This window comes from Thamnophis sirtalis, unplaced genomic scaffold, assembly GCF_051295495.1.
Source record: "Thamnophis sirtalis isolate CommonGarterSnake01/CBP01778 unplaced genomic scaffold, rThaSir2_p1.2 scaffold_6, whole genome shotgun sequence".
In the NCBI taxonomy this organism is placed as follows: domain Eukaryota; kingdom Metazoa; phylum Chordata; class Lepidosauria; order Squamata; family Natricidae; genus Thamnophis; species Thamnophis sirtalis.
The window spans coordinates 94,049,169-94,072,149 of record NW_028261386.1 but is presented as its reverse complement, the minus strand read 5'-3'; the positions used below and the strand labels follow the sequence as shown (position 1 = coordinate 94,072,149).

At 37.3% G+C, this 22,981-nt stretch overlaps 1 protein-coding gene across 1 annotated transcript in view; it reads right to left on the bottom strand.

Moving 5' to 3' along the window:
• MOXD1 (monooxygenase DBH like 1) overlaps positions 1 to 21,721 on the bottom strand; it is a 38,507-nt gene extending 16,786 nt beyond the window's left edge. The window contains exons 1-4 of the mRNA XM_087718472.1: positions 21,336 to 21,721; positions 8,607 to 8,753; positions 6,053 to 6,220; positions 5,854 to 5,937 (exon numbers count right to left, since the gene is read on the bottom strand). Coding sequence (XP_087574598.1) covers positions 5,854 to 5,937; positions 6,053 to 6,220; positions 8,607 to 8,753; positions 21,336 to 21,602 — 666 coding nt within the window. The 5' untranslated portion in view covers positions 21,603 to 21,721. The remainder of the gene's footprint in view (positions 1 to 5,853; positions 5,938 to 6,052; positions 6,221 to 8,606; positions 8,754 to 21,335) is intronic.
• Between the last annotated feature and the right edge of the window lie 1,260 nt (positions 21,722 to 22,981).

The window sequence follows — 22,981 nt, the reverse complement described above, 5'->3', positions numbered from 1 at the left end:
AGCCATATTTTTATATAAAGTCAGAGTTGGAGGAGCCAAGAGTAGTAATAGATCATTTACAGAATCATTAATGCAAAGTCATGTCATTTTGTAAGATTGTTTGTTAGCCTGTTATCCTTGAAAATTGTTAGATTGCATCTTTCATAGTCCCAGTTAGCTGGCTGGGAACTCTGAAGATTCAATTTTCTAAAAAGCACCAGGTTGGTGAAGGCTGCCTCAGGTTTACACCTCTTGATATGAAAGTTGGTACATAGTCTCTGACTATGAAGTTAAAAAATGTTGGACAACCTCTGTACAATTATAATGATCCAGTGTATTGAATAAAATGACTAAAAAAAATGTAATCTCTCATTCACTCTCTCTCTCTCTCCCTCTCCCTCTCTCTCTCCACTGTTGTATTCCCACTACTTAACTAGTGTTCTACTTAATAGAACACATATAGAGTCAAAGCCTGTTCACTGTTAACAATTTTATGAATGTTAGTACTTATTTTGCTGTTTGCATTATCACTCCTTTGCAATGAGGTTTCTACTACTGATGCATTTTCATGAATCAACTCACTTGCAGTGAACACGGATTCATGCAGTGAGGGAAGGCTGGCCTGGGAAGTTGATTGGAAATAAACATAGAGAGGCCATAGAGACTTCACATTGATCATTTGCACATCACTAGTCATCAGTCTTTGAGAATGTCTATTTTAATAAGAATAATGCAAAGGACAACTATCTGAAAATCATGTTTACCTAGAGTGCCTGCTTGCTTAATCAATTACCTATAGTAATATTTTGATACATCTTGAATATATTTTGATAATCTTGAAAAAAAACACATTTTAGCACTGGTTTACCTATTGTGAAATACAATTATATATTCAATTATGAGGGATTATGATGTTTTTTTGCAAAACTGACAACTCAATAGCACAGTATCTGTTTTATGCTGTATTGCTGCTCATTGATAACCTGCATCCTGAAATATATAAGAAATATATACATGTAATAGATCTGCACAATGGAAAGCAAAACCACTAAAACAGTAAACCACAAATATAATGCAAGCATTGAAATTCTTATTAAAATCCATGGAATCAACCAACTTGGTAATTATTTTATTTCATTTCTGTCAGAAAAAGCAAACACATTTCTGTTAACAGTATAGAGACTATTTAATAATTGGTCACCGCAGAAGTTTAAATGGGTAAAATACCGATCAGTTATATAGATTATAAATGAAAATTTGGGAGTTTCTTGATGTTGGTAGGGTATACAAGGGAAAGCTCATATAATCAGTGCCTTTCCATCCCAGTATTTATGTCATTGAAAGAGTTATTCCAGCTGCAAAAGAGTCATCCATAAAAACAATGGTTCCCACAAAGCTAGGGTGACATGCAAAGGGCCCCCTATTCCAGCTGCATTTACATTAGAGGAAATTGATCCATATCAAGTATACAATATATATTACATGATTGACTGCCCACTAATCTTCTCACAGGGAGAATCTAAATAGCCATTGTTTGCATTATGATTCACCCCAAAGCATTAAAAATAGGGACAGTTGTTGTTTCTTTTCTCTTTTGCTCCTCTTCTGTAATTCAACACTAGGGTTGGCATCATTGTACATTTAGAAGAAATTGTTAGAGATACATTCTCACAAGCAGTAGTACGGATAAGGTAGTAAGGCAAAGGAAATACAGAAGCAGAAACCAAAAAAAGAATGAGATAAAGCATGAAGAACAGAGTCCAGATTTCTTTCTAATGCTTTGTCACCAGTGGCCCAAGGTTGATATTTACATTTCTATATTTTCTTTTTTGACCGAAGACTGTGTTGCATCTCTGAGTGATGTGTGTATTTTTCCACCTGTTGTATGTCTGTTCATGTGTGTATGTACACATGGAGAATCAATAAGTATGTGTAACACTGGGAAGGAGGGCTGGGAGAAAGGACTGTGGGCAGTGTAGAATTGAGCAGTTGCCAATATGCTGAACTACTTCCCCAATATCAGGATTCTAAATATCAGGATTTTAAACCTTTTGCCATCATAACAATCTTTAGTGAAATATTCATATATACATCTCTCTCCAAAATCTAAATACCAAAAATGAACACAAATTAACAATGAAAATAATACAATGAAAACTTTGGGGGAGGTGGATATACAACTAAAGATTCTTTACACCTTTCCTGGACTCGGTCTGTACCTCCCCAAGGGCAAAACACCCCACAGGAAGAGTAACCCTCCCTATGTGTGTCAGGGATGGGTTCTGGCCGGCACTACTTCGGTGCACTCATGTGCATGCTTCACTGCACGTGCAACTGAAAAACAAGATGGCAGCACCAACGGTGCTAACTGGGGAACCGTTTCAGGGACATGGCAAGCCAGGGTTGCTGCTGGTTCCAGTGACCCAGGGTGCCAAACCACTATCAGTTCGGCCAAACCAGTCCAAACAGGTAGGAAACCACCACTAATGTGGAAGCATGAGAATGGTTGGGAATTTTTCAACCCTTGCAACCTCTGGTCATTTTCTAATTAAATCATACATTTGCCAGGTTTGTCCACTATACCAAATTTGGTCCTATTTTATTCTGTTTTCAATGGGTTGTCCTGTTGATGGGCAGGCAGGACCTAAGACTATTTATAAAACGTCTTTGCACTTCTTTTTATTGAGTTCGAAAGAATAAAAGTAGAAGCTATGGATAAGAATGAGAAGGATGGAGCAGCGGTGGTGCACAAGGAAGGCTAGGGAACAGCATTTGCTATATTAATGGTCCAAGTACTTTTGAATACCTACCTGAACTAACTTACTCTCAAGAATTATTTGGCAAATTTGGATAGGGTCAGTTATTAGATGGGAAACAGAATCCAGAGGAGCAGAATAATTATTTAAGAATAATTATTTAACAATAATTTCCAAAAAATCTAAAATAAATTGTACTCAAGCAAAACATATTAATGTCTTCATGAATTTATCAGAATTCAATCTATACTCATAGTCTAGTTTATTATAATATGGGCAAAAATGCACTGAACATTAAAGAAAAAGGTGAGAATTAACTGAATTAGAGAAAAACAGAGTCTTGTGGCATTGCATGAAGATAAATTACCACTAGCTGATGAAAAAGTAAATATTAAAATGTAATAAACATTTTAATTTTTAATGTATCAGGGAGTAAACTGGTCACAAACAGTTTGAATTGTGTAATTGATCTACGAGTAATCTAACCTAAAAGAAAATTAGTTTTCATTTATGTATTTTTCCATGGGGTTTATTTACACTCAATAAAAAGTAATGTAGAATGAGTTTGAATAGATTATGAAAGAATAAATAACATAATAGAAAGTCAAAAGAAAATAAGGATTTTAGTGATTTCTTTGAAGACTGAAGAATAATAAATATTTGCAATTTCCAAAACTTTACTAAGTAAGTGTAATTAGCATGGTTACAGCATAGGACGAAGAACAATTATGCTATCTGTTGATTTTGGAAATTTACCAGATCTAAATAGGTATCAGTTCTTGTAAGCAATGTAAACTTTGTTAGATTTCTGTGATCCGATTGTTCTGTCATGGCATTTTTGGGTTATAAAATTAATTTTTTGATAAATGCCTATTTACTGAATCATAATACATACATACATACATACATACATACATACATACATACATACATACATACATACATATCTTTTTCTTAAATAAGAGAAAGGAAAATAGTGTTTCTTGACTTGAATCACTCAATCTGGAATCAAGTGCTAACTGAAAAAACTATTTGAAAATGATCTAGCAAGTCAAAACATTTCCTTGAAACTTGAATTCCTCATATCTCACATCAGAATGAAATTGTGATTTTGCTTTTAGTATCCATTGTCGTTTTTAAAAAAATTATTGATTCAACAAGGTGATGTAGACTGGCAAATTAAATATTAAATATTTTAAAAATGATTTTTTTTAAAAAAACTTGTTAAAACAGAAAAACAATAAAATCTTTAATTAAAGATACAGATTTCAAATTATTGTTCCCATTTATTTTAAAGACTGTGAGTTTTTAGATAGTGTATGTATGAACATGTATTTAAATGAATACTATATATTTATTCAGATGTACACACATACACACACACACACATACTAGAGAGAGCTTCTTAATCTTTAACAATAAGCATCTCTTCTTAACCTTTAATTAACTTGAGAGACCGCCTTCTGCCGATTACCTCCTACAGACCCATTCAATCCCACAGATTAGGCCTCCTCTGTATTCCATCTGCCAGCCAATGTCAGCTGGCAACTACTCGGAGGAGGGCCTTCTCTGTGGCTGCCCCGGCCCTTTGGAACGAGCTCCCCGTGGAGATTCAGACCCTCTCCACCCTTCGGGCCTTCCGGACGGCCGTGAAGACCTGGCTGTCCCAGCAAGCCTGGGGTTGAGTCCCCCCCCCCCCTACTCGAATTTGCTGTGTCTGTTGTGCTTTTAAATTGTTCGTATTGTCTGATTGTCTTTGTCTTACTTTTTGTAATTTCCCCTCCCTTGGCTTTTCTTCAGCCGCCCTGAGTCCCTTCGGGGAATAGGGCGGCCTACAAATTGAATAAACTCCAAACTCCAATTATGGTTATCTCTTTATTCCTGAAGCTTGATTAGGGAACTAAAAATCTTTATGCTTGAGGGAGCGAGGAAAATAAAAACCTTTCAACACAAAGGCCTTATGTGCCAAAGACACAATACCATTATTTTTCCCAAAGTTAGAACATCACAAACAGGAATCAAAGCTTTTAAAAATTGTTCATACAGGTATTCAGTTGATTCCTATGTATCCATTCCATCTTAAGGAATTCCCTTTGTCTATATCTATAAGAATCATGCAATTATACCTTCCATATGTTTATTTAAATAAACAGAGATCCAAGAAAGGATTTGGAGAGCCAATCATCCTATTGCAATTATGAATTACTTTAGAGAAGAACAATAAACTCTCCAATCATGAAACGGAATCAAAGGCAGATTTTTAGGAAAGTTTGAGTTGAGTGTATAATATATATAGGCTTGTAATTTCTTGTCTTTTAGAACACCTAAGGCTTTAATACTATGTGTCAGCAAAAATAATATGCAAGGAATTTTGCCTCTGGCATCAGTTATATAAACAAAGCAATATGATGTAAAACCATACTTAGCCACAAAACAAATTTCCCATATAGAGGTTTTGGCTACTATGTTAAGATTGCATATAGCTCAGATCTAAATTTGTAAAACTTCATAATCTACAAAAAGAATGTACCTAGCAACATCTTATCTTGGGACTATTCATTCAAAATGAAAGTGTATAATTAAAATAATTCTGAAAGATATCTTATATCTGCTTGAATCTCATGTTTTTCTCCTCCTTTTTGCATGCTGGTAATGTTTCATTGATCATCTATTCCTTAAACCATTGTTGCTGAAATAAGGAATAATAGCATAATGTTTTTAATATTTACTATTTAAAAACCAGTTTTTTAAAAAAAATCAACAAATATGCTCTAGCTCTTAAAGTATATTTTTCCAAGACTATGTGTTAATCACATCATGAAAGAAATAGAATTACGAACAGAAAGTTGTATATCAGAGATGGTATTCAGCAGGTTCTGACCAGTTCTGGAGAACCAGTAGCGGAAATTTTGAGTAGTTTGGAGAACCTTTAGATACCACCTCTGACTGGCCCCACCCCACCTATTCTCTGCCTCCTGAGTCCCAGCTGATCAGGAGGAAATGGGGATTTTGCAAAACCTTCCCCTTCCACGCCCACCAAGCCACGCCCACAGAACCAGTAGTAAAAATGTTTGAATCCCACCACTGCTCTGTATGCATCACTAGCTAGCTCACATACCTTTATCACATGATGCTTTTCATGCAGGATAGGTATCTTAAACATTTGACACCAATAGGTCGTGTCCTGTTCTGGTATAGCCACCTGTCTTAATAAAATGGAAAGAAAAATCTAATATAATATGAAGTGTGTTTTTCCCAAGACAATTCAGCATACAGTTCTGTCCCTCTTACACTGATACTTAACCCAAGTAACTTACGTTTTGGTTTGCCAAGTCAAAATATGGCAGGGAGGACGGGATTACAGCATTCTTCTCGGGATTCAATAAACGAAGACTCTTCGTTCCCCGATTAGAACCATGGTAGTTTTGACCTCCATATTTAAAGTCTTTCTCATGATAGGCCCATATTACTCGTACTGTGCTTTCCTGGAAAAAAGGAAAGCTGCTGCTGAGTTATGTAAAAACAAAACTAATCCTATGATCACAGCCTACCTGAATATATTTTCCATCTTGCAAAGATTTGGGGAGCATATGGCCCTCCAGATGTTGCCAAATTAGAATTGCTTGTAGTTGCTATCAGCATGACCAAAGTTGAAGAACACTGGTTCAGAAGTTCAGAAACCTCTGATGGGTCACATGTTTCAAATACTCCTGATCACACTTCTATATTAATATATGTTGTAAATGTATATTATTTCAACTCTGAGTAGGATTATTAATTCCCTTTTTTAATTTTACATTTTGCTTTTGTATTTTTACTGTAAATATTTTGATACAAAAGTAATTTGTCCTTAGGTAACCTTACATTTGGTTTACTATAGCATACTCTACACAGACTAGTATGGCTGTCAGGCTGTTATCTAGAACAGTGGTCCCCAACCCCCAGTCCGCAGACCGGTGCCGGGCCGTGGAGTACCTGGCACCGGGCCGCGCAGCGGCCGGGGGCCATGATCGTTCTTTTAAATCCGCTCCTCTTAAATGCATTTCTCTCCCCCCCCTTTGGTCCCACCCTCGGCTCTGTCTCCCTCCCTCCCTCCCTCGCCGTCTCCTCCCTTCTCTCTCTCCCCTCCCGCACCGATCCATCGCCAGGGAAAGAGAGAGTGAGAGAGTGAGAGAGGAGAGAGAGAGGGAGAGAGGGAGGGAGTCAAGAAAACTGTTCCGGCCGCCGCTGAAATGACTCAGTAACTTTTGCGCTTGGATCTGCTTTTTCAAACCTCCCCCAATCATCATCGCCTTCCTTCCCGCCCTGCCGCGCTTGGCCTGGCTCTTTTCTTTTTTTGCTCTCTCCTCGGCTTTTCCTGCTTTCTCCCTGCAATTTTGTCACCCAGATGCATGCTGTGGTTCGCGAGTGCGGCTCGGTTTTATGTGTCCGCTTCTCTCCCTTTCTCTCCACCCCCCCCCACCTCCATTTAATTATTTTTTTTAAAAAGAAAGAAAACCGTAGTTCTGCCAATTGCAAAAAAAAAAAGTGTGTGTGCGTGCATATCTGCCGGCGGGTGTGTGTTTGTGTGGTGTGTGTGTGTGTGTGTATGCGCGCGTGGAGAGAGACTGGTTGGAAAGGAAGGACAGGACTGGCGGTGTGTGTTTCTGCAGCCCCTCCGGTGGAGGCTGCACTAGCCGTCAGATCTGGTGTTTTTTTTTTCCCCTTTCCTTTTTCCGGCAGGTCGTTTTAATCCTTGCTAATTACTTTCTGTTCTTCACTTGCCAGCTTCCTTCCCACCCTCCTTCCTCCTCCCCCCCCCCGGCCGGGTGCGCCTCCCCGCTTTTACTCCCAAACAGTTATATATTTATATATATATTTATTTTCTCTCTCTCCACGGCATTCGCGCGCGCGCTCTGTTCTTTGCCCGCCGAATGTGGTGGGGAGGGGGAGGGCGGGCAGAAAGGTTGGTCCGGGTTGAGGGTTCAGGATGGTCTTTGAGGAACATAAGTCTGTCCGGGTGGGGGGGGGATATTAAAGCACTTTATATTTATGTAATTGTATTTTATTTTGTAAGGCATGTTTAAATACAATAAAATAAAAGTTGTTTAATCAAAACAATCTGATATATAAACAATCAATGTGTCGTCGCGAACAACGCCCCCCCACCCCTGCGCGCGCTCAGCGGGCCACGGTAAAATTATCAAAGGCTGACTGGTCCACGGCAATAAAAAGGTTGGGGACCACTGATCTAGAATAGACTTCAAAGGCCCTATAACTTTTATTCTTAACTTGCCACATCATCTATATATTCAAATTCTGTCCCAGAAAATTCGTCAGCCCTCAGCCCAATTCCCTTGTCCAGTTGTTTCCAACTCTAGTGGGCTGTATTCATCTCCATTTCTTAGCCAAAGAAGCCAGGGTTTCCTGAGGAAACTTCCATGGTCATGTGGCAAGCATAACAATACGCCAAGGCACATGGAATGTTGTTACCTTCCAACCAAAGTGGTACCTATTTATCTATTCACATTTGCATGATTTTGAACTACTAGGTGGGCAGGAACTGAAGCAAAAACAGGAGCTCATCTCATAGTGCAGAACTCAAGTCTCAAACCTGGGTTATCAGCTTTTCAGCTGGCAAACTCAGTGTCTTTAATCACTAAGCCATTGTGCCCACACAATAGAATAAACCCTCACTGAATTACAGATCAGAAGAGACACTTACATTGTACCTTCCCTAATCAGAACATACAGCAAAACAGACTGTTTATTATGGCATAATCAGCATAATGATTAGATTGAAAGCAAGAAGCTAATATTAAGCTCTCTCTCTTCTTCATTCTTTTGTCTAATTTAGATTCATCATTAGGTTTAGCATTACCCTTTACCTACCGTTAGGCTCTTGTCATTTGGGTCACAAGTGTGAAGCTGCCGGCTGAAAGCTAGTATTGTGTGAGTATTATTTTCCATAGCATACTCCAGATGGTAATCCTGCTGAGAATCTTTTTTCAGTATTCTGTCTGCATTTGTGAAGCAATCCTGTTCAAGATAGAAATCAAAACATTATCCTGCTGCTCTTCTTTTTAAATGTTCTGAACTCCACAACATTTTCAATTTTGTGGGAAAGAATGTGTTGTTAATTTTCCAAATAAATACTTTATACTAATCAATGAGTGAAAATTTAATTATTTTTAATCTAGACTTTTGAATATAATTAACATTGCATAAAGTCCACATTCAGTAACTATTGTATAATAAAAGACCCTTATCTAAAGAGGTATCTATTTTGCAAGCATAAGGGTATTAGTGGACTTACATATATTTGAAAAAAAAATGATCCACAAGAACAAATTGTAAAAATAGCGTATTTCTGCATTATACACTTTCAACATGACTTCATAGTGATTTTCTCTGGCTACTATATAATATATGCACTATTTTTGTGTGTGTGCTTTTTTACTGTTGTTCCCTATTGGGTGGTGAGTAAAATAAAGAAATATGATATTTCTACTGTAACTGTAAATCCATTTTATTAGTTCCCAGGCACTTATTTATAAGGGGATAAGCATACCACTTATTGTGATCCTAATATATACTCTCTAGAGAGGAAACATTAAAATGGAACATGATATTGTATACCGCCTCATTTTGTCAAACTATGGAAATGTTTTACAGAGTCTCCCTGCTGTTTCAAGGACAGATTATCCTAGTCCTCATTGTAGCAAAAAATGATATTATGAATACGCTGCGTTAATAATGTACTATCATTAACCTCTTCACCTCTGAATTCTGTGTTATAAGGTGCAGCTGCTTTTTTGACCATCTAGGTCACCACAATTTCAGCAACTCTTGTGATTGCCATTCCAAAAACACATTCCATTGAGATTAGGATGATAATATTGCTTAATGTTCTTTCTAAGAGTTTTTGAAGAACTTTATGCAATTGTTTCTAGTTTGCATAGTGACCACACAGAGATATAAAATTTGCAGATGTTTTAAGGAGGTGGCAAAGCTACCATTTAAAGAAGTGTTTTGTTTTTAATGGAAATTTGCATAAAATTAAATAAATATCTATGTCTTATTTTTAGATGTAAATAAAAGGAAACGGCTGTGAATGTCTCCACTCCCAAAGGTTTTAGGCTAAGTGGAAGACAAGAAAAGATAGGCAAGATCAATCCCCAAAATCAAAAAAATGGAAATCTATGGGCAAAATGAAATTTCTAGCAGCCTTTTGTGGTAAGGAACTTAGTTTAGCAATTGTATTGCAAGTTTGTTTTTATAAATAATAATGTGACATACTAACTGTACTAATCAGAAATAATATGATACTACTGATTGGTAGAAGTTCAGAGATGCAACTATTTATCTTGTTTGAAATTTAGTCACTTCCCTGATAAGCAACCAATTTATGTTAGATTATCTATTTTAACCTACCTGTAATTAGGCAAAATTAAACTCAATTTACATATTATCTTGAATGGAATATTTATTGTCACCACCATTTTGGTGCTCAATAACATGGTTCCATGACATGGCAATCTGGGTCACTGCATTCCAGATATTTTGAACAATTCTCATTCATTGCAGTCCTTATTTTATAGGCTGGAAGATAAAACATCTGGAAGACATTGGGCTGTCTATTTTGCAAGTCAGTTATCTCTATTATGGTAAAGTTAACATGTTGTGTAGCAGTTATTGAAATCAACCTATATACACACATTCACATACAATCACAGCCTACTATAGGCAATTCTAGGCTGCTGGATAGAATGAATGAATCAGATATGTTTCATTCAATAGACGTCATTTAGAAATTTCAGTAATATACAGTAAGATGATTTTACAGATCATAAAAATTGTGGTTTATAATTTCTTATAGATGAAGGCATTGAGGCTGAATTGCTTCTCATATGCTGTGACCCTGAACTTGTTCTCTTAAAAAGGATTTGCAGTTGATATGGTTTCTGATTACTGCTATACAAAACGGCAGGGAGTAATTTCTTAAGGATGTTGCAAAAAGATGCAAATAAGTTTTATTTTATCCCTAAAAAAATGAGAGCACAGCTGCAGAAGAAACCTTGAGAAAAAAAATGACAGCTGTCTTCATAGGCCTGAACAGGTGTTTTATACAGAACAGAAATCCTCTATATCCATGCAACCTACTGCAGATTTTGCCTTCTTTTAACAATGAAATCAGTAATTAGAAAATACTGTTTAGGGGTCTTAGCATAAAAGCTTACCAAGTTTATCTGAAACCTTGATTAAATCAATTGTATGCTGCATACAAGCTTTTATGCTAGCAACATTTTAATTATTGGACTGGTACAGTGGCTACTATGTTGGATACGGAAGTAAGGAATCTTTATGAATGTAAAGAAAACTATGTAGCATCACACCATCCACCATCTCTGTAAACCAGCATTCTTTTTTGTAATGGTGAAGCAGATCCTATTACTGTAAGCTCAAAACAGGCTGTAAACTGAACTGCTTTTTTCTTCTGTTTTCCAGCAATTGATGAGTAACTCTGGCATGTTATTATTTTTAGCTTCCACAACTTGTAGCCCATAGTGCATTTCCATGAATATAAATGAATGTATATGGAGATTCCCAATCATCCAGAACATGGTTTACACAAAAGTGCTTTTCAAAAGGCAACTGGACTTTCTTGATTTTTTGCTTGGAAACATTTCATTTCTCATCCAAGAAGCTTCTTCAGTTCAGTTCTTCTGACCTGAAGAAGCTTCTTGGATGAGAAGTGAAACATTTTTGTGAATATATATCCATTTTAACTTTATTCAAATTTAAACCTCACTGTATAATCTGGCAATAAATTCCATATTTAATGCACTTAAAGAAATGTAACATAATTTCTTTTTATTTACTGAGAATCTTCCATTCAGTTTCATGTTTTTACATGCCAGTATTTTAAATCAGATAGAAGATTTGGGTATACTAACTTTATCCACATTATGCAAAATTGTATGTATCTTACTATTTAAAAAAATAATAAAGTACTAAACGTTTTTGAGAATGTAGGATTTATAACAGAGCTAAATGTACATTAAATGGCTACTGGGATTTTACACATTCAAATAATCTATCAAAAACATAAATAATATACAGGTGAAACTCAAAAAAATAGAATATTGTGCAAAAGTTCATTTATTTCAGTAATGCAACTTAAAAGGTGAAACTAATATATGAAATAGACTTATTACATGCAAGACAAGCTCAAACCATGATCTGTCATAATTGTGATGATTATGGCTTACAGCTCATGAAAACCCCAAATCCACAATCTCAGAAAATTAGAATATTACATGCAATCAATAAAACAAGGATTGTACATTGAACAATATCGGACCTCTGAAAAGTATAAGCATGCATATGTACTCAGTACTTGGTTTGGGCAATTTTTGCAGCAATTACTGCCTCAATGTGGCATTGCATGAAAGCTATCAGCCTGTGGCACTGCTGGGGTATTATGGAAGATCAGGATGCTTCAATAGCGGCCTTCAGCTCTTCTGCATTGTTCGGTCTCATGTCTCTCATCTTTCTCTTGCCAATGCTCCATAGATTCTCTATGGGGTTCCGTTCAGGCGAGTTTGCTGGCTAATCAAGCACAGTAATCCCACGGTCATTGAACCAGGTTTTGGTGCTTTTGGCAGTGTGGGCAGCGCCAAGTCCTGCTGGAAAATAAAGTCAGCATCCCCATAAAGCTCGTCTGCAGAAGGAAGCATGAAGTGCTCCAAAATCTCCTGGTAGATGGCTATGTTGACCCTGGACGTAATGAAGCACAGTGGACCAACACCAGCAGATGACATGGATCCCCAAATCAACACAGACTGTGGAAACTTCACACTGGACTTCAAGCATCTTGCAGTGTGTGCCTCTCCATTCTTTCTCCATACTCTGGGTCCTTGGTTTCCAAATGAGATGTAAAAGTTGCTCTCATCAGAAAAGAGGACTTTGGACCACTGAGCAACAGACCAGGTCTGTTTTTCTTTAGCCCAGGTAAAATGCTTCTGATGTTGTTTGTTGTTTAGAAGCGGCTTGACAAGATGACATTTGAAGCCCATGTCCAGGATCCATCTGTGTGTGGTGGCTCTTGATGCACTGACTCCAAAATCAGTCCACTCCTTGTGAAAGTCCCCAACACTTTTGAATGGCCTTTTCCTGACAATCCTCTCCAGGCTGCGGTCATCCCTGCTGCTTGTGCACCTTTTTCTTCCACCCTTTTCCCTTCCACATAACTTTCGATTAATGTACTTTGATACAGCACTTTGGGAACATCCAACTTCTTTTGCAATTACCTTTTGAGGCTTTCCCTCCTTATGGAGGGTGTCAATGATGGTTTTCTGCACAACTGTCAGGTCAGCAGTCTTTCCCATGGTTGTGATTCCTACTGAACCAGACTGAGAGACCATTTAAAGGCTCAGGAACCCTTTGCAGGTGTTATGGCTTAATTAGCTGATTAGAGTGGGACATTTTGAGCTTAGAATATTGTACCTTTTCACAATATTCTAATTTTCTGAAATTGTGGATTTGGGGTTTTCATGAGCTGTAAGCCATAATCATCACAATTATGACAAATCACAGCTTGAACTATCTTGCTTTGCATGTAATGAGTCTATCTCATATATTAGTTTCACCTTTTAAGTTGCATTACTCAAATAAATGAACTTTTGCATGATATTCTAATTTTTCAAGTTTCACCTGTGTGTCAAATATAAATGGAATGTACGTCATTATGATAAAATCTGCATACTGATTCTTAATACTGAGTCATCAAACAACAGACACTGCTCATTGAGGAAAAATTCAAATTGTGGGTTGGAGACTGAATGAAAAATTAATCCCATCAAAAATCTATTTGTTGTACTAAAAATTCTTTAGGCATGATCCAGAGCCTCAGGTGGTGGTAGTAGCAATGGAAAACTGAAATGAACCTAGCAGTATGTCGTCTATTCCATGAAAATAGAAACCTAGTCAAGTAGAAGTATTTGTTTATTTTATTCATTTCTACATCACCCATCTTACCTAAGCAACTCTGGGCAGTTTACAACAATGTACAATATATTTGTTTCAGTTATTACAATGCATTCTACATACAGCTGCTTCTGAAACAGTAGTCAAAAATTCCTGTTTGCCCAAAATGCAGCAATTTTTGTGCTAACTATACATTCCATACAGAGGTGGTATTCAGCAGGTTCTGGCCAGTTCTGGAGAACTGGTAGCAGAAATTTTGAGTAGTTCGGAGACCCGGTAAATAACACCTCTGACTGGCCCCGCCCCCATCTATTCTCTGCCTCCCGAGTCCCAGCTGATCGAGAGGGAATGGAGATTTTGCAGTAAACTTCCCCTGCCATGCCCACCAAACCATGCCAAACTTACTAAGCCATGCCCACAGAACCCGCAGTAAAAAAAATTGAATTCCACTATTGATTTCACCTGGGGAAAATAAGTTACCTCAATTGCAGATACAATCCAAAAGTCAAGATGTCATATTCATGTGGTTTTCTTGGTAAAGTACAAAGTACCTTATTATTGTTCTTTTCCTGGACTAACCCTTTACTCTACAGCCTTGATCTTTCTGGATGGCCCTTCATACCAATCATGTCAACTTAGTTTTTCATGATCAACCAAGAAAACTCTCTATATATATCTCTATGTAAAGCACCAGAAGTGATCCTCAACCAAAAAGCAATTTTACATTACTTGCACTAAATAGTCTTTTGGGTGATGGCATTTAAAGCACTGAAACATCTACGACCAGGATATTTGAAAGACTGATTCTTATTTATGAATTGGTCCTTGTTTGTTCAACTTCTGAATCAACTTATTTAAAGCAGGCATTTTGGTATTAGCACTTAAATGTGAAATTTGTTTAGTGAAAAGCAGTTTTCATGTCTTCCTTAACTTTCGGGAAGTTGGTTAAGAGTTTCCTTTCTGGCATATGTTCAATCTATAATCTCTCTAATTAAGAGGTTTTTAAAATATATATTTTTTGTTTTTCAAATATTTTTGTCCTACTTGTGTTATTCACAATAAAACTGCTAGAAATATGTGGAGAATAAATGGTGATATTCAGAGTTTTATTTTACATTTTCTCTAATAATCTTCAATTCAGAATTTGCCATTTAATTTCACATTAGATTGATTTTTTTCCTGAGCAATCCAAATTATTTTCTCTCATTAGTTACTAAGAAACTACACTTCTAGCAAGTATTTTCCAAAGTGGGCATCATTTGCTGACTTTTAATGTCATCATTTTGAAAGATTCTTTGTTCCACTGTGCAGTTTTAAAACATCCATAATTATTTTATTTCAATGTTATGTGGATTTTGTTTTAATGAGCCAAGATTGTTATTGATTCATGAATAATTAATTATCCTGAATAGAACTATATGAATGAAAATAGAAAGATTTAAGCCCACGATATTTATTTGATTATTTTATTAAAATATTTTGGTAGAAAAAAAAAGGCTGGCCTCTAATAATAGATTAGCAGATAATTTTTAAGATTATCAATGTCTATAACTGAAATGAGTTACATAATACTGACACTTTCTTACACAACAAAGGTTAATTTAATGGACCTAAAGAAAGAAAATGTGGCCATTAAATCTGAGTTTAGATCACTGTTGCTGTTTTTTAAAGTTTTATTTTGCATCATTTTACATAAATGATGTAAATTAATGCAAATAATATGAATTAAATCAATTGCCTGGCCAGAGTTTGGAAAGTGGTTGGGCCATAACCTCTTAGACATGATGAGACAAAATAAATAATGAAAAGTATTTTTCTATTTTTAGCATAACAATAGGCATCAAACTGATTTTTTCTGCCAGTTAATTATGCAAATAGAATTCAGCTAAGGTACGCAAATAGAGATTTACTCTTTGCTTGTTTCTGTATTCAAAGGAATGTAGTGAATTGCCTTGTGAACTAATTGCTCTACTGCTATGAAATTAACTTTCTGCTCTGCAACATTATTGCTTCTGTTAACATGACAGCCAAACTTAAAATGTAGCCACAACTAAATTCCCAAAAGAGTTAATCAAGAGCTTTAACTAAACTTAGCTGGCAGCCTTTCACAACTACTACAACTGTGAAATTCAGACCCGCTTCTCCCCCTGGATATCTACACCACGTAGATAGAATTGTGTCTTCTTTTCACTCCAGATATCTCCACCAAGTAGATTGAATTGGGTCTTCTTCTCCCTATGGAAATCTGCACAGATTATATGGATGATTCATTGTATCATTCTCCTCTTTTGTGATTTTGCATCACCATGGAACATACAGTAGCATTCTTCAGCAGTGTTCCTTAACTTGATCTTTGGTTACTAGATGTTTTGCTTCTTCTCTGGTTCTGAATCCACTCAAGTTAGCTCATTTCCTCTCCCTCCATGAGAAACTCAATGCATTACCTGCCTTTGTCCCAGCTCTCAGTCTCTTCCATAAATGCAGTTTGTATGTCTTGGAGAGCATACAAAGTAGATGTAGATATAGATACAGATTAACAGCATTGGAAGGGACCTTGTAAATCATCTAGACCAACCAAGCAGGAGACCCTACACTATTTCTGACAGATGACATCCAGATTCTTCTTCAAAGCTTCCAGTGATGAAGCTCCCACAACCTCTGAAGATAAGGTCATTAGTTGATTGTTCTCATTGTCAGAAAAATTCTCCTTATTTCCAGGTTGAATCTCTCCTTGTTCAGTTTCCATCCATTATTCTTTGTCTGGCCTTCAGGTGCTTTGGAAAATAGCTTGACCGCCTCCTTGCTGTTACAGCCCACCTCTCAATATTGGAATCCTGCTATCATGTCACCCCTGGTCCTTCTCTTCAGTAGACTAGCCATGTCCAGTTACTCCAGCCATTCATCATATGTTTTAACCTCTAGTCCCCTAATCATCTTGGTTCCCCTTCTCTGCACTCTTTTACATTTTCCATTCTGTTGTAGATCTTGGTTATTTCTGGGGTGAGATCTGAATACAAGTTTTGCCATTACGTCCAAAATCCATTATATGGATGTCTGGAGAACCACAATTTTACTATTACAATATTACAAATATGAAATTCTACGTAATTCTAATATACAGTAGATAGGGGTAAGGGGCTGATGCAGTGTATTGAATTGAATTGACAAGAGAAAGAATTGTGTGATTAAGGAATCTCATCATGTTTAGAAACATACAAGGATACATTTAAATTAAGCAGAAGACAGAGTCTATCTGCCTTTGGGGCCAAAATGCCCAAGATATCTTACAGGTTAAGAATGATCTGTGCATGCATGGTATTTCATCTGTTCTTCAAACATCATGTGCAGGGAAGCATAACAAATGATGACTTCTTCTAGAAAGACCCTTGCACTAGCAGGAAAAAAAAAACAGTAGCTAAGCAGTGTTTACATGCCTTAGCTGGTGCTTGGTTGTAGATATTGCATGCCTTTGGGGAACACGCTGAATTTTTAAGAATCTTTTTTTAACCTCACGCTAACATGCCAGAAAAGATTCCTAAAGATACAGTGAGTTTCCCAAAGGCGTGCAATATCTGCAACAAGCACCAGGTGATATTTAAAATGTGTGCCACTGTGACATTTCTCCTTGTGGTATCTTTCTGTTTCTTTGCTAAAAACTTCTTTGTCAAGAGTATGTTTAAAAAACAGCAAAGAGTTCCATTCACAGCTTTTCACTATTTAAAATCTGATTACTCCTTAATAACATATCAAAATGATTTCCATGTGTATACTGTATTTGATAAGCAGATGTTCTTTATTTGGGGTACCAGCAAACTAGTGAGTGTGATGAGTACAGCATTTTTCATATACCAGTGAAGAGCTATTCACAAAATAATCCGTATTTTTATGTTAGAGTTCAACAGAAGGCCCTTACAATGCAACCTTCTTAAATAAATCACACAAAACCCGCATTCATAAAGAAGGATTACTCTCTGAAAAATGGGAGCTACAGTTAGGGATGCACAATTCCAGACCAGAAGAAAGAGGATTTGACAAGGAAAGAGAAGGTTAAGAATTGAGCTGCAGAATGGAAACTCAAGGAGTGTGCAAGTAAGTCCTAAAGGCTTTTTAATAGTAAAAAAAAAAAAAAGATGCAAAGTTTAGAGCTGCCTTGAACATTCTTGTGGCAAGTAGTCTGAAAAAAATTACTTTGGCAATATTGCATGCATAATATTACTACAAGCCTGAACAGATTAAGCAATTTCTCTGAGGCAGCACCCATATTTATCCAGCCAGCATCTTTCCATCCCTGCACTGTTGGAGGTTGGATTCCCCATACTTTAACATATTCACAATAACCTTATCAGTCTGCATCACATAATGACCTTAACACGTGCTCCTGATTGGCCTTAAAACAGTACATCGTTCTATAAATTTTCACAGTATTTTCCTATTTGCTCAGCTCTGTATTTTCCTTTGTTACACAGTTCACAAATCTATGAATCACACATTTGACAGGCTCCTGCTATTTAAACATGGATCTTACACTTCCCAAGTAGTGCTAGGTTCCTATTCAGTAGTCCAGAATGCTTATAATTAATACACCATCCTCTGCTCACTCCGTCTCAGCCGTAACTTTGTAGAATATGTCAGCCCTTTAGAAAGATCCTTTTTGGGTTTAAGTCTTTACAACGTAATTGCACCTTTCACCCTGATTGATCTATTTGCAGGAGGCAACAAGAGGAAGAATCCTTTAAGTTGTACTCTATCCTAGCAAATTTTAAGGCAGCAACCTCAGGTAAGATATAGTGACAACAGGAAAAGGCCCCCCAAAAGTATTATTTATATTTTTATCAGAACTTTTGCTCATACCTGGGAAATAGATTCCTTTTAAAAGAACATTCTGGCTTGTTTATGCAATTGGTATGTATCTATTTGTGTTTCTATGTGTGAATCAACTAGATTCTTCTTGTGTAGCAACTCATTATCTGGTCATAAATGACCAAAAATTACAGACGCATATACACATTTATGTATTTATTTATATATATACCACCTTTATTATTTTATCGACAATTCAGGGCAGGAACATAATTAATATTCCTTGCTCTTCATGTTCTCCCTATAAAACCCTGTGAGGTGAATTGGGCTGACAGAGAATGACTGGCTCAAAGTCACCCGGCTGGCTTTCATGTCTAAGGTGGGACCAGAACTCATGGTCTCCAGGTTTCTAGTCATATTTCTGTACTAACTGGCTGCAATGAAAGGAAAAGTCTCTTCATACAGTATCACCATGAACATTGGAAAGAAAACATTTTCTTCTATTAGTAAATGGAAGCTCTTTTTTAATTTAAAAAGGTAACTTGCATCTCAGAAATATAAATTGGCCATCTCAGTGATATAAATATTTTATTTCAGAATTGATATGACCTGCAATTACCTTGAGCCAGAGGTCTGCCTTTTTTAAATTCTACTGAAACAAGGAAAACACATGACATTATAAATAGCAATTACAACCAGTTGCTTGACTTAAGGATAGAAATAAATATATAACTAATGAGAAAATGTGATTAAATATTTAAATAAAAAGACACTATATTTAATGTCTTTAAATAAAATATATTTTAAGATATTTAAAATATATTTTAATAAATATTTAAATAAAAAGACACTATAATCAATGCCTATTCTGAAAACATCTAGAAGCTTATTGTGAGCACTCAGTGCAGAACTGAATCACTGAAGTAGATGGACTGAAGAACCAAAATTCACTGCTGCATTGTATCAGTATCTGACTTTAAGATGATATTTCTAAGGACACAGCATATATTTTCTTTAAAAGTTAATTTTCACAAGTCTAGAATTTAGTTTCTATGCCATAGGTCTTTTAAAATGCTGTAGCTTTGGAAGAAGCTTGTACCTCCTGGTTTATTATTTGTTCAGTATTTTTAAGAATCATTAATATCACTGAAAATGTAGATAAATTTGCAGATGCTAAATAGAAAAAAATGATGTATTACTGCCAACTAATATACATCCTAATGCTGTTAGTCTAAGTTAGAGTTGTCATTATAGAGCTAAGCAGACAAAATGCTTTTCCAAGTAGTTATATTTGCTCAGTGTATGTTAGGATTTATTGTGAGAATCTCACTTTTTAGAAGAACCATATATCCAATCAATCAGCTCTTCCCACTTAAAACTATGAACAAACATATATATTTAATTACTGTATGGAGAAAAATATCAATTAAAATACATAGCCATCCAACTGTCTTTAAGGTGGGATTACCTTAGTGTTAGTATGGTTCTCTCATTTTGATAGAACCTAGCTGCTAACTGAGCTATAACCACAGATCATTGAACTAAATATGAATTGGTCTGAAGTTGTATCTATATTTGCTACATTTCTGCCTAGAGCCATTTAAATAAATACTTAGAGATTACATGGTACTTTATATTATGACCTCAAAACAGAGGTTGGACTAGATGATATTTGTAGTTGATTCCAACTCCACAGCTACATGATTCCAAGATATTAAATTATGCATTAACTCAGTCCACATATGTGTTTACCATATAATGTAAACATTTATAAGTTTGAATGCTAATTAATTATTAAATGAGAAAGGCAGACATTATTCAATTAATTTGCTCTCACCCTGGGGCCACTACCAAAGACCTGGCAAACAAGAATATCTCAAATTGCACAAACATCTGGATAAACAAAGACAAATATTATTAACAGTACCTATATTCATCTGTTACTTCTGAGAACCTTGCACATATATATATATATATATATATATATATATATATATATATCAGCTAAATGCTGAAGTGTGTAATTCAAGATACTAAGATAAGGCTGAAATTCATCTTTACTGACTGAAAACACAAAAGGGACACAATTGTTGCCAGTGAAATGGACAGGAAACCTTCCCTTGTAATTGTGGCTTTGCTAGGTGGCATGCTGGCCACTTTGCAATTAAACTTAGCCAACTCTGAAAGACACCCAAGGATAAAAGGAAATGATAAAAGAAGCCAGTTGTTATTGTTAAAAATGGCTTTCACATAGGATTTCAAGATCTTGCCTGCAGAGAGAGGGGGGAGGGAGCGGGGAGAGGGAGAGGGAGGGAGAGAGAGAAGAGGAGGAGGGGAGGAAAGGAAGGAAGGAGAGAGAGAAGGAAAGAAGGACAGAAGGAGGAAGAGAGGGAGGAGAGAGAGAGAGTCATCATAATAGTCAAATGTAGTAGTTGTGTTGTCTTTTTATTGACCATGCAAGAAACTTATTAGATTTATATACATGTGTGCATTTAAATGTCTCCACTGGAAATCTGCTTGACACTAAACGAATAAACATACTGAGGGAGGATGCTGGAGCAGCCCACAAACTCGAACGTCGGAACTGAAGGCTGTCCCATCCCTGCCTCCGTTGTTAGCTGCTCCGAGTCCAATAATTCAAGTATTAAGCTTTACGAGAGAACTTCAGGTGGAAACAGGAGTTATCTCTGAATATACTCAAAATGCTAGCAGGGTAATAACAAGCCAAGACCGAACGACTGATTCTTCCTTCCCGGCTTATGCTCACCTGGAGAAGAGGAGGTTGCCCTCCAACGGCCCCTGTCTTCCCCCCCCCCCATCCTCGCTGCTCACCTGCAAATAGGGCTTGCCACGGTCGAGGCCGCCCACCACCATATCCGCCGAAGTCATAGCTCCTGTGGAGGAGAAGCCGAAGCCCACGTAGCCCCGAGTGCGCACCTCCAGGCGGAAGGCGATGGTGTCGCCCTGGTGAGCCCACGAGAGCCGGTAGCGGGACGAGCCGTCCAACACGGCGCTATGCGGGTAGTGGCGCCCACCGGGTACGGGCGGCATAGCCCAAAAGAAGAACAGTAGCAGCAGCGGCAGCCGCCAGCAGCGCATCTTACCCTCCGCGCGCGCTCCAGGACGCAGAGTCGGACTTGGCGCCAGCGCGCCTTTTACTGAGGGCCCGGGCTGCGCTTCGGCTTGAAGCTGCCGCTCTTGCCCGTCGCCGCCTCTTCACGCCTCCCCAGTCGCTGAGCCTCCTCATTGGCGGGAGTCTCTCCTGGCCTCGAGGGCTGAGCTAGGGAGCGGGTGGCGCAGCTGGAGGTGGAAACCTAGACGTGAAGCGGACGGGATGGCGAGCGGGAGCCGAAGGACTCAGAAGCTACCTTCTGAGAGCGGGAAAAAGCGGGCATAAGCTGAAGATGGGACGGATAGCCCACCGCGGGAAAGGCTGGATGACCGTCCTCGATTCTGGAGAGAGTCAGCAGAGATATTTCATGAGAAGATATATTCCACTCCTCTGCTCGCAACAGAATACCTTATGCCGCCAGACTTGAAATTTTGGGCTTAGACAATTTAGATCTTCGCCCTCTTAGATCCGACCTAAGCGTAGCACATAAAATTATCTGCTACAATGTCCTACCTGTCAATGAATACTTCAGCTTCAACCACAACAACACATGAGCTCACAATAGATACAAACTCGATTGCAGAAAATACGACTTCAGCCACAGAGTTACCAATGCCTGGACACTGTGGTTTCTTCCCCAAACCACCAAAACTTTAACCTTAGACTGTCTACTGTCGACCTCACCCCATTCCTAAGAGGTCTTTAAGGGGTACCAGCGTGCTTACTGTCCCTGCCCTAATATTCCTTTCTATTCGTATTCATTTCATGTATTCATAATCATGTCTATACTTATATCTGTTATCTAATCCATGGTTGATGAAATAAAATAAATAAAAATAAATAAAAATAAAAAGCTTCTTCAGCAAAAGAAGCTTTCCCTTTCTCCCGACTCTGGGAACTCTTATTTTGCTTCTTAAAGCACAGTGCAACAGGGGATCTTTATCATTTACTCCTGCACATCACAGGGCATAAGCCTGATCCCCGAGTAAGGCGGCCAAGTTATTTTGGCACCTGAGGCAGAAAATTCTAAAAGCTCTTTTCCTGTTGCCTGGCAAGCAAATAATAAAAAAAATTAAAGCAATTTTCTGCCAATTCAAGGGACAGCGGCTACCTGTTGAACAATCCTGTAAAAAGGTGAAATTAAGCAGAGGGGAGGGGGACAGGAAAGATAGGCTGAATATATATATATATATATATATATATATATATATATATATATATATATATATATATATATATATATATATATATATATATATATATATATATATATATATATATATATATATTACAGAATGAGGTGAAAGATTCAGGAGATTCATTGCCTCTTGAAAACAACATCGGTCTTCATACTGAATTATAACAG